Source organism: Anolis sagrei, chromosome 2 (genome assembly GCF_037176765.1).
Source record: "Anolis sagrei isolate rAnoSag1 chromosome 2, rAnoSag1.mat, whole genome shotgun sequence".
NCBI classification, from domain to species: domain Eukaryota; kingdom Metazoa; phylum Chordata; class Lepidosauria; order Squamata; family Dactyloidae; genus Anolis; species Anolis sagrei.
Genome location: NC_090022.1, coordinates 260,693,910 through 260,706,378, shown reverse-complemented (window position 1 = coordinate 260,706,378; position 12,469 = coordinate 260,693,910). Strand labels below are relative to the sequence as shown.

At 36.5% G+C, this 12,469-nt stretch overlaps 1 protein-coding gene across 1 annotated transcript in view; it reads left to right on the top strand.

Annotated features, from left to right (window-relative positions):
- Positions 1-11,919, top strand: part of ATG10 (autophagy related 10) — a 124,230-nt gene extending 112,311 nt beyond the window's left edge. Inside the window, exons 6-8 of the mRNA XM_060761731.2 lie at positions 7,514-7,611; positions 8,597-8,712; positions 10,499-11,919. Of these exons, the coding sequence (XP_060617714.2) occupies positions 7,514-7,611; positions 8,597-8,708 (210 nt within the window). The 3' untranslated portion in view covers positions 8,709-8,712; positions 10,499-11,919. The remainder of the gene's footprint in view (positions 1-7,513; positions 7,612-8,596; positions 8,713-10,498) is intronic.
- Positions 11,920-12,469: the final 550 nt, after the last annotated feature.

Here is a 12,469-nt window from a genome sequence, read left to right as displayed (position 1 = left end):
TGTACTATCTTAATAGAAAGTCTAAAAACAAACTGCCTGCTGTGTGAGAGAGAAACTAAATGGCACAGGTTTATAAGTGCTGCTATTAAGAGCATTACATGGGGCACAAGGACTAGAGCAGTGTTTCTCAACCTTCCTCGTGCCACGACCCTTTAATACACTTCCCCATGTTTGGTGACCCACAACTATAGAATTATTTTTTGTTGTTACTTCATAACTGTAATTTTGCTACTGTTATGAATTGTAATGTAAATATCTGATATGCAGGATGTATTTTCATTCACTGGACCAAAGTGGGCACAAATACCCAATATGCCCAAATTTGAATATGGATAGATTGAGGGGGATTGATTTTGTCATTTGGGAGTTGTAGTTGCTGGGATTTATAGTTATGAATTGTAATGTATAGTTATGAATTGTAATGTAAATATCTGATATGCAGGATGTATTTTCATTCACTGTACCAAATTGGGCACAAATACCCGATACGCCCAAATTTGAATACGGGTGGATTGAGGGGGGATTGATTTTGTCATTTGGGAGTTGTAGTTGCTGGGATTTATAGTTAGTCTACAATCAAAGAGCATTCCGAACTCCACCAATGATAGAATTGGGCCAGACTTCCCACACTGTGTTTTCTGATAGTCTTTGGCGACCCCTCTGACACCCTCTCGCAACCCCCCCCCCCCAGGGATCCAGACCCCCAGGTTGAGAAACACTGGACTAGAGGATGGCAACTGGGGAAGTTTGCCTTAGGCTTTCACAAAATAATTTGCGCCTGTATATCATTGCTCCTCAGCCTTGCCGCATTGCTCCCATCCATGGGTTGCAAGGGCCAGGTTCTCATCATCACAATGGCCTGAAGCCTGTAACCCTCTTAATGGCTCCACAAGGCACAGTGCGACAGAGTTCAGTTGCTGCAGTTGGGATATGCTGCTCATTATCATTAATGCCCTGGTGGTTTTCCAGTATGATACTGATTCTTCTTGCTTTCCCCAATGATTATTCATTCATTTTGAATGTGGGGAAAGCAATATCCTCGAAACAGAAAATGGTGTCTGACAGCAGAATGACCTTCATGATATCAGAGCCATTATTAGATAAAAAGATTCTTTAAAAATTATGCTAAGTACAAATATACAAGATGTAGGTCAGGGGAAATGTTAGAGAAAAATCAATAGGTTTGCTTGTTAGTTCTTGGGCTTTGAACTATTGATATCATAGAACCAAGGTCTTTATGAAAAAGATTTGGAAGAAAAAAGAAATATAAAGGTACATATATGTGAAATGATTAATATTTTTACTTTTTTGGGAAAAATGGTGAACAAGTTAATTTTAAATTTATTTTTCCAGTATTTTAATGTATGCATCTTGGTTATGTATGTGACACTAACTGTGTCTTGGTCATGGTTTGTAATTAAGAAGATTAAATCACATTTTAACTGCAGAGATAATGCTAATAAAGGTATATCAAGTTTTCCTGAAAATTCAGTACGTGAAATTGCTTTTCTATCAGGGGAAGTCAGTGGGGTAACACAAATTTGAGAAAACTATGGAATGATTGGCACACCATGCCATGTATAAAACATTTGTGCAAGCCATGTTATCACCAGTTTTTCTAATATAGATCTTCAGGAATGGTAGTTCCAAATATGAAACATGAAGTAACATAGTGGAGGTATTTGATACTAATGGATTTGGAGCTAGGTTGCTGGCTCTAATTTAATGTGCTCCTGCTTCTATTTCTGGACTAGCAGAGATAAGCAAAGTTGATGTGTGATTGGCAGGTGCTTACAATGCTAGCCTATGTGGTCATTCACAAAATTCTTGTGAATTGCTAGAGAAAATACATATTTTGTTTTAAGGAACAAATGCCATCTATCCCATTCTAGGAGAAGGCTTTGACATGGCTGACCTGTAGCTATAATTTACAATTTGAAATCTTATATGCTGTTACAGAGGTGAAAGTTGTATTCGTTTAGGGTGGCCATGGACTTCATTTGTGTAGCAGTGGCACATATTCCATCTTTGGCCTATTGCTTTGCAGAGTATAAAAATACAGATCCCTGTCACAGTCAATTTGCAGTCTTATACTGAACCCAGGGGAAGCAACAATGGGAGAGGGCAGAGGCAAACTGGGATGAAATATGCTCCTGTTTCAGAGGTTCAGGTTGAGTGACAGACTCAGTTACTGCAGGGAACGAGAACTCCAGAATTTTGCCAGAAGCTTCACAAAAGGGATCTCAGGAACACTTAGTTGCTTTGATCAAATGTTGTGATCCCCCTTCATGACATCAAAGTAGTAATGCTAAGAAGCCATGATATTGTGCCTTTGTGATACCCGAACATCTTAGTCAATGGCTTTATAAGTAAAAGGTATGAGAGATGTAGAAGAGAGAAGTGAGACATCGAGGAAGATGTTGCAAGAATGAAATGTTACACAAGGTAGGAAAGACCACCAGGAAGGACATTTGAGCTCAAGATGGAGTGTCAGATTAAGAAGTTTACAATTTGTGCTTCTAATCATTACATAATCACCATCGCTAATGTATTTATTTATTTATTTCAAACATTTATATCCCATCCTTCTCAACCCCTGAGGGAGGACTCAGGGCGGCTTACAATGGCAACAATTCAATGACGACAACATACAAAACGTTACAATAAAACATTACACAGTAGATAAAACATTAAGTAAAAATCAATTTAAAACATTATTACCATATAGCCATATCTGAGTTTGATTCAACGACTAACGGCCCTGTCCACTGTATTTGTTGCCACATCCAAACGTACATTTTGGATACATTGTAACAGCTGCATGGATTAATGTATTTTCATTCAGATTGGCGCTTACTTCATAATGGCATTAGTTCATTAATACAGATAGCAGATAGCAATACCTTTGCATGAATTCGTGTTTACTTCTGGTACAATTATAATATTATTCTGTCTTCCCTTGTCCAGTTAAGTAAAAGATGTTGTGTCTCTGTGCATTTTGTGTAATAATGTTTATTTTATTATTAATATTATATTATTGGTTTTACATAGTGCTGCTGGGACTAATGGCAATTCAGTATGATGTTACATAATATAGCACAATGTGAGTCATTAAATCAAAATGACTCTATTATATCAAAAATTATATTTAAAATATATCAAAAATTTAATTATATCAAAATTATATCAAAATTACATCAAAAATTTAAAGCTCCATTTAAAATTATTAAAATACCTCTAAGAAAGTACCCAGCTGGAAACAGGCTCCATCCTCAGTATTCCTATCCTTCATTTGCCCAAATAAAATAAAATAAAATGATGTAATGCATTGTTTTTTTCTGAAGTGCTCATGACACACACACACACACACACACAGATTACAATAATGTATAATATGATTTCCAGATCCATGGAGGGAATATGTTCCTGGAGCTTGTGTGGATACACAATATGGTGAATAATAAGCTAACTCTATTGAAATAAAGGATGTCTGGCCCAGGAATCCCATAGGGTCTCAGTGGAGAACCTGGAAAGTACCTAGAGAGAACATGGATAATAAGCTAACTCTATTGAAATAAAGATGGATCAGTAGAACAATCAACACCAGTTCCATGGACACAAGGGTCATACTGTTCAAGTTAGTAATAAAGTACTGCACTTATTGATGTATATGTATAGTTCCCAAATCCATGTATTTCAGATAGAAATGGCGTTTGCTGAGTTCCAGCACATTGATGGCTGATCAGATTCAAGTGCTGTCACTGTACCAGGTTTCCCTGTGTAGACACAAAACTTTACTTCTAGGTCTACACAAGTATAATATGTGAAGCAGGATCTGTAGTCGGAAACATGTTTATAGGTTTGATCCTGGTGTACATTGATTGTTAATTGTTAACAACTGATTTAAAGTAGATGTAACTGTTTTTAGTGTTTGTGTATATTTATAGTCATTTTATGTACTGAAATGTGTGCCGTTTATATGCTCCGCTCCGCTCTGAGTCCCCTTCAGGGTGAGAAGGGTGGAACATAAATGTTTTAAACAAATAAATAAGCAATATTATTCTTACAGGCAACTGTGATTATTTTCCATTTGAATATCCATTTACCTCTTACATCTAGAATACAAACCTTATATGTCGGGTATATCAGGTTCCAATAAAAATAATTATCCTTGGAGTTTGGGGGAGTCTCTGAGGAAATTAAACATGCCTTCAGTGTATTCGTAAGGAGCCCTGCCAAACTATGGGAACATAATCAAAATGATTCTGGGTATGAGCAACCCTTTGAGTTCTGGGGTGATTAATGGGGTTCAATGGCATTTTTACTGCATTTTCAGAAATCGACGAGTCCAGTCTGAAAGACAATAGCCTTCCAATTGTGTATATAAAAATTGAATCATAAATTCCCTCTCCAAGCTACAAGAACATAAAATGACCCATGAAGATAGTACATATTTGTGTATATTTTTTAAAAAAATGTTTTGATCTCTTCTTTGTTCACTGTCATTTCTTTAAATTTAATTTAATTTTCAATTCTATTTTGTCTTGCAATCTTTAAAAGCCTGCTTGAAACACGCTTCTGAAACATGCCGACATATGCTAATGATATTTTTGCATCTTCGATAGAGTACCTTGAACATTCTCATCTTGCTGTTTAGTATTAATCAGAATAATGCTCATGTGATATTGTGATTGTTACAATTATTTTTCAGGTTATGTTTTTAGTACACAAATTCATTGCATTATGCTCCAGCTGGAAAATGGGAAAGACTTTCAAAGTGACAGATAGTAGCAAAAGAGAAGTAAGAAGGTAGCACTTACCTTAGAGCTTATGTAGAAAAGGTAAATGGGAAATGAAAAAGAGGACAAAACTGAAGTGCATGTTCTTAATGTTGTTCTTAATGTTATATTTCCTCAGTCAGGTAAAATGGCTGATGGATGTCTGGTAGGGAGAGGTAGGGTCTAGCTTTCCAGAGATCAGATGGGGGAACCTGCTTTCTTTCTCTATCTTTTCTAAAATTGTAGAATGTCTGTTGGATGAAAGTCGTATAGAAACAAAAATGCATTCTTGGGAACACTGGTGATTTCTCACTTTTTTATATTATATTGTGTTCATTTTTTAAAAAAAATCATGAACACAAACTTCCTAAGTGTGTTGATAGAAATCCTTTTGTTGGTGAATACATGAGCATGGTCTGTTGGAAAATACTGTTAGACATGTAGAAAGGGCTTGGGTTCAAATCATAATAAAGATTAAATTTTCTTGAATACTTTCAACAAGTTACTATCTCTTAACTTCTGTTCTTCATTTATAAAATGAGAATGTTGTAAAGCTTATGGAACAAACAAGAGAAGACTTATATAAGCTGTTGTTATTGTTAGGAATGTCATTTCCTAATCTGTTCTATCATAAAACATGGAAAAAGTTTATTAAACTGCAAAAACATTGTTTTTGCTGGACATTCTGCAGCATATTTTGCTATAGTTTTTTAAAATGAATATCTCATTGAGTCTAAACAAATTCAACATAGTTTGTGGCAGCCACAAAAGTATAACTACTTTCAAAGTAAGTACTTCACAATTAAACTGGAACTAACACTTTCAAACTAGGTACAGAAAAGTTTCCAAATTTTGTTACATAGTGTTATATTTATGCTTTTATATGTAACCACTGGGAGAAATCATCAGGAGGCATGGAACAAGGTGCTATCAGTATTCTGATGATCATGTGCTTGTAATCCAAATATCAGCTAAGGATAGTGTGTCTCTTCTAAATGAATGCCTGGATGAGGTAATGGGCTGAATGGAGAAAAACAGATTGACACTGAATCTAGACCGGACAGAGGTTCTTCCCATTAAGGGTCCCAACCTAGGGATGGAAGTGTGTCAACCAGTTCTGAACAGGGTTGCACTCTCCCTGAATGACTGTGTTCACGTATTGGGAGTGCTCCTGGATCTGTCTCTTCAAAATGTCAGCCGAGATAGATGTGACAGTCAGGAGTGCCTACTATTAGCATTTGCTGATCTGCCAACTGTGCCCCTTCCTAAAATTGGAGGGTCTAAAGATGGTACTGCATGCGCTGGTAACCTCAAGGTTGAACGTCTGCAATGCACATTACATTGGGCTACCTCTGTACCAAGTTCAGAAACTTCAGTTAGTTCGAAAAACAGCAGGTAGACTAGTTACAGGAATGTCTAGGAGTGAGCATATTACTACTATACTGACGTTATTCCAGTGGTTGCCAGTTAGTTTCCAGGCAGAGCACAAAGTGTTGGTTTTGACCTTTAAAGCCCCATATGGTTTTGGTCCAGGTTACTTACAGGATTACCTTCCCCTATGTGATGTCAGTAAAATTCAGCCTCAATGCAACTGCAATGAGGCACGCAATGAAAACAGAGTGCACAGTCCTTCGTCAACTTCAAATCCTTGAAGTGGTACTTTATTTAGTTACTTTCTAAAACTACAGAAAATAATAAACAAAACTATTTACAGGAGAAATCACACACAAGTCTTGCTCGTTCCCCAGCATGACTGGAAGAGAATGCCCAGCAGTCCATTATCTCAAATCCACATCATTGGATTGTGTGACGTATACAGGAAATGTTCACAGTTCATGCTCTAGGCCAGGGGTCCTCAAACTAAGGCCCGGCAGCCGGATACGACCCTCCAAGGTCATTTACCCGGCCCTCGCTCAGAATCAACCTAAGTCTGAAATGACTTGAAAGCACATCATCATCAACAACAACAACCCTATCTCATCAGCCAAAAGCAGGTCCACACTTCCCATTGAAATACTAATAAGTTTATATCTGTTAAAATTGTTCTTCATTTTAATTATTATATTGTTTTTAAGAATGTTTTGCAATACAAATAAGATATATATTTTTCACATTACAATCTGGCCCTCCAGCTGTTTGAGGGACTGTGACCTGGCCCTCTCTTTAAAAAGTTTGAGGACCCCTGCTCTAGGCAATAAATCACATCTATGCTTTTAACGCTTGTATAGCATTACATAGCATGCCGTCCTTCACCGGACACAGACAGAGTTCTTAAAACTATAAACTATATTTCACCCTAGTAAAACCATAGTACTGACATGTAATCTACCCCATACACTTCGGTCTTCAGCCAACCAGAAGCCGACTGGCAACCATCATCTAGAGGATATTTTCATCGGCCACCCCAAGACTGTGGAATGACTTACCAGAGGAGCTCTGACACGTCAATGAGCTGTTGGAATTTAAGAAACGGTTGAAGACCTATCTCTTGCGGCAGGCCTAGCCAGTCAATTCTTTACTATGAAACTCATATTCTGTGTTTACTGTATTTTACTTTATTCTGTGTATTTTAATATATGTATTTCATAGAAATGCATTTTAATACATGTATTTTATGTAATGTTTTATGAAGTGTTTTAACTACATTTGTCCTCCCTCGAGCCACAAGGAGAGATGAGTAAGAAATAATAATAATAATAATAATAATAATAATAAGCATAATTGCTTCTTTTCAGGAACATCCATTACTTGGACAGCCTTTCTTTGTACTTCATCCTTGCCGAACAAATCAATTTATGTCATCAGTATTATCAAGTTCACATAAACAAAACAGGTAACTTGTATGAGTTCGAAATATTAGACTTACATGATTGTTATATTCACCCTACATTAATGTGAAAAATATTAATGAATGTCTACATCTATTTCAGGTGACTAGCTACTCCTAAAAGATGCAACAAGTATTTTGTAGTGAAGTCAAACAAATTCATATTAGAAATAAGATTCAGCTTCTTAAGCTTGTCTTACATGTCATAGTATATAGCAAACCTGAGAATACAGGTTTGCTATATACTAATACAGAATAGTTCAGGTGACTAGCTACTCCTAAAAGATGCAACAAGTATTTTGTAGTCAAGTCAAACAAATTCATATTGGAATTAAGATTCAGCTTCTTAAGCTTGTCTTACATGTCATTGTATATAGCAAACCTGAGAATACAGGGGACACTTCATTGGACATGCTAGGTATTTCTTAAATGTTATCTTGGGTGTTTTGCTATGCATCCTTAGCATCATCTTTATTTGCTTAATTCATTTGCTAATAATATTCAAACTCAAAAATATCTGTAGTTAAGAACTTTAAGGCCCATAGGATGGATATAGTTCTTGGAATAATTTTGTAAGATTCAAGTGATGATTATTTAAATCTGCACTTTTTGAAAAGTATTATCTGCATGGTTATTAAGATAGAAATAGGAAGAGAAAATAACAAAAAAAATCAGAAACAAAAGACAGAAAAATCAGAAACAAAAGATTACTTCTCAGTTACTTGGTATTCACTGGAGTTTGGTTCCAGGACCCTCTTTGAATACCAAAATCTGTGGAGGCTCAATACCAACTATATACAATGACATAGTGTAGTGGTGTCCCTTATATAAAATGACAAAATGAGATTTTACTTTTGGATTTTTTGGACAGGGTGAATATTTTCATTCCTTAAATGATTGACCTAGTAGCATCTAAGTTTTAAATATCACTTTGAAGGCCATTTTATCGCAATTATAATATGTCTGTTTTTCTTGTATGTTTGTTTTGTAGGAGTACAAATTACATCATCTCATGGCTAAGTATTGTAGGCCCAGTGGTGGGTCTCAATCTGCCTTTGGATTATGCAAAAGCTGTTACTGAGCAAAGTTCAAGTGCTGATTAAAGAGGTAAAATATATCTTACTCCAAAATAAATTGTATCTTTTTCTTCCAATTGCTTAAAACACATTTTTGGTTGTTTCACAAGCAACAAAATACAACAGCATTGTAGTTTAATACTTTCATTTTAGTTTATTCATATGGACATACAATTGCTTATCCTTAAAATGCTTAAAAGTGGTTCCCTGAATTTCTTTTGCTCCTTTATTCTATGCCTTATTACACTGCTTCTTAAAACTATGGGTTCCAGCCCATAGCTCAATGTTAGCTCGAAAAAATTGGAAACATTTTCTGAATGTCACATAGTGAATGTTCTAGACATTTATGCCAATCTGTTGTGCAGTGCTTACAGGGGACTCTGCAGAAGATGCTTCAGCTCTACTTTATTAAAAAGAAAATCATCCTGTTAGCAAGCCTTGCAAATGCTGATTTGTTATCAGTAAATGTGTGATTTCTAGGCTTATCTATCTATCTATATGGCTGGAGTTACACTTTAAAAATGTACCTGTTCCAACTTACATACAAATTCAACTTAAGAACAAACCTACAGAACCTATCTTGTTCATAACTTGGAGACTGCCTGAATACTCTATATCACATATACATTTTTCAGGTTGCAAGGGGTCCCAAGTGGAAAAATTTAAGAAGTCTTGCCTTATACTATTATTTTAAATATGTCCCTTAAATGTGTGACCTCTTTTTTAAAAGAAAAAAAATAACTTTCCATTTTATTTCACAATATAATTTGGTGTTTTAATTCGGTGCTCTTATTTCATTGTGCTTAATCTAGTTCCGCGATTCCCACCTGTGGTCCATGGACCACCAGTGGTCCACAAGAACAAAAATATGGTCCATGTGCTGAGACAATGAGGATGTCAAGAGGGGAGAGGCCGACTACCCATGAAAGTTTACTACTTTTGCATCAGCTCTAGATTATTAAATATGGTTTTCTGTTGGTGCGTAGATGATTACTACTGGATGTCTTATGCTCTATATCAGAAGCTAGAGCTGATGTGGTCTATCGAATGCATTTTTGTGAAACAACACCCCTAAAGTTGACAATAAAACTGACTCATAACCATTTTGGCACTAATGTTGGGGAGTGGTTCCCGTTCAGCTGGTACCTAGTCAGGTTGTTTCTGGTCAAGTGGTACCTGGTCAAAAAAAAGTTGGGCACCACTGATCTAGTTGATGCTGTTGTGCAAAAATCTGTTCTCTGCAGCTAGGTCAGGCCAAGGAAAAAGGTCCAGTTAACTCCAGTCAAGAGATTGGGAATAGGTCACTAAGGTGGATCCTTCCACCAAGCTTTTTCATTCCCCCTGAGAAAATTCCTTCCATCCCCTTTAAATATGGCTGAGTGCTGTGTCAGCAGTGGCATTAACCCAAAATTAGGGCTTTCACATAATATTACATGAGTGAGAAAATGTCCCTTTTTGTACTTTGTGACTTTCCTTAGGAAACACTGTTTTAGCTGCTTCATGAAGTATGAAGTGACTTGAAGACTGACTATATACTACCTTCAGAGATCCTTAAGCCTTTCACACACACATACATATAAATAAAACCCACACACACACTGAGCATTTTTTCTCTACTATGAAAGACTATATTGAAACTCTGCCAGTAACTTTGGCAGTGAGAGCTGAGAGCAAGGTCATAAAGTCAGGAGTGACTTGACTTAAGCAAGTTTAGTATGTATTTAACCCCTTGAGCTATTCTATTAAAGTTGACATCCATCTTATTTGAACTGTTTCCCACTATACATCTCAGTACTTTTTCATTGTTGTTGTTTCAGATTTGGTACAAGTGGCGGAGTCTAAAGGTGCCACTCTACTGCTGTAGCTCATCTCAGATATGAAGCTAAGGAAAATGTCATGTCTAACAAGCTGTTGCAGTCACGACAAGATGCTTCAGTGGAGATCACATTTCTCTGATACGTGTCTGAGGATAACCAAGCCGTGGATTCCGTTCTAATTGTAACAAGGATGATGCATTGTCCCACCAGGAAGAAAATGTCAGTTCAATTGATAGTTGGACTGTTGTTAAGTGGAAAAAATATTCTTCCTCTAAACTGACTGAGTGATTTGGGAAAACTTGGGTGGAAAAATATTACCAAAGGAATTTGAAGCTTACAGTAATAATAAGAGTCTCTCTATCATTACTGCTATAGCTTATGAGGCCCCATGGAATGGGATTGGTTCTTTCAAGCTTTTCGCTTGCTCCTATTTTTGCTTAGCAGGATGAATTAGCAGCATTAATACAATAAAAAAAAATAAACAGATTGGTTTACACATTATTCTTGAGAATTTATAGTATTTGTGTGGTTTTGATCCGCCTTGAGCCATGAGGAGAGGTATGTAAGAAATAACAATTATTATTATTATTATTATTATTATTATTACTATTATTATTATTATTTGAAACACAACAAGATTAGTACACAGCAAACAAGATCACTATGCTGACTGTTGTATTGGATCACATGTTGGACACTTCCTAGGTATCTAGGACTATGTGATGTATTGGCGAATAATGCGTGCAGATCCCAATAGGGTGACCTTTTGCAGCTGACAGATGATAATTTTGTCAGCGCCGATTGTATTTAAGTGCAGGCCAAGGTCTTTAGGCACTGTACCTGTGCTGATCGCCACTGGGACCACCTTGACTGGCTTATTCCAGAGTCTTTGTAGTTCAATCTTTAAATCCTCATATTGTGTCAGCTTTTCCAGTTGTTTCTTTTCAGCCCTGCTGTCACCTGCAATTGCAATGTGGACAATCTGTACTTGGTTTTTTTAACACAATCGTGAGGTCAGGAGTATTGCGCTCCAAAACTCTGTCAGACTGAATTTGGAAGCCAGAGTAGTTTGACATGTTCATTTTCTATGACCTTTTGACGCATGTGATCCCACAAGTTCTTTGTCGCAGGCAGATGGTATTTGTGGCACAAGTTCCAATGAATTATCTCAGCAATGGTGTTATACTTCTGCTTGTAGTCTGTCTGCGTGATTTCCTTGCAGCAGTTGAGGATGTGATCTATTGTTTCATCTGCTTGCTTGCAGAGTATACACTTGGAATCTGTCATCGACTTTTCAATTTTGACTTTGATGGCATTTGTTCTAATGGCTTGTTCTTGGGCTGCCAGAATCAGGCCCTCTGTCTCCTTTTTCAAAGTTCCATTTGTGAGCCATATCCATGTTCTTTCTTTGTCAATGTTGCTCTCTATTTCTATTATTATTAATATTAATATTATTATTTAGGATGAAACTACAACATTGATCTTCATATGGTACACACACGTGGCCTCTGTTAGCATACAACAGCAAAATCACAGCACAGATGTATACAACAAGAGGAAATCACAGATAAAAAAGGAAAGCACACTTAAAAGTTGCTAATCTCAAGAATAAAATTTTCAACTATCTCACAAAATAATGTAATGGTCAATTTGATCTGTAATTTACCTGCATACATATTGAAAAACTACATTTTACCATAGCTTACCATCTAGTATATACACAATGATAAACCTGTAGAGGTGTACACATTTGACATACAGCCAAGTCTGTCTTGTTGCTTGTATCTTTCATGCAAAATCCTTTCCCCTCAGCCTGAATCCAGTGCTGGGAGTAAACCAGGCTGGGAATAAAAATGCCTTTTGGAAAGATTCAGCTCCCCTCACACTTTTTCCCCACTTTTATCACTTTCTATTTAAGTATAAATAAAGGTGGTATGCAACTATTTTGGACTTAGCAAAAGTCTGCATAAG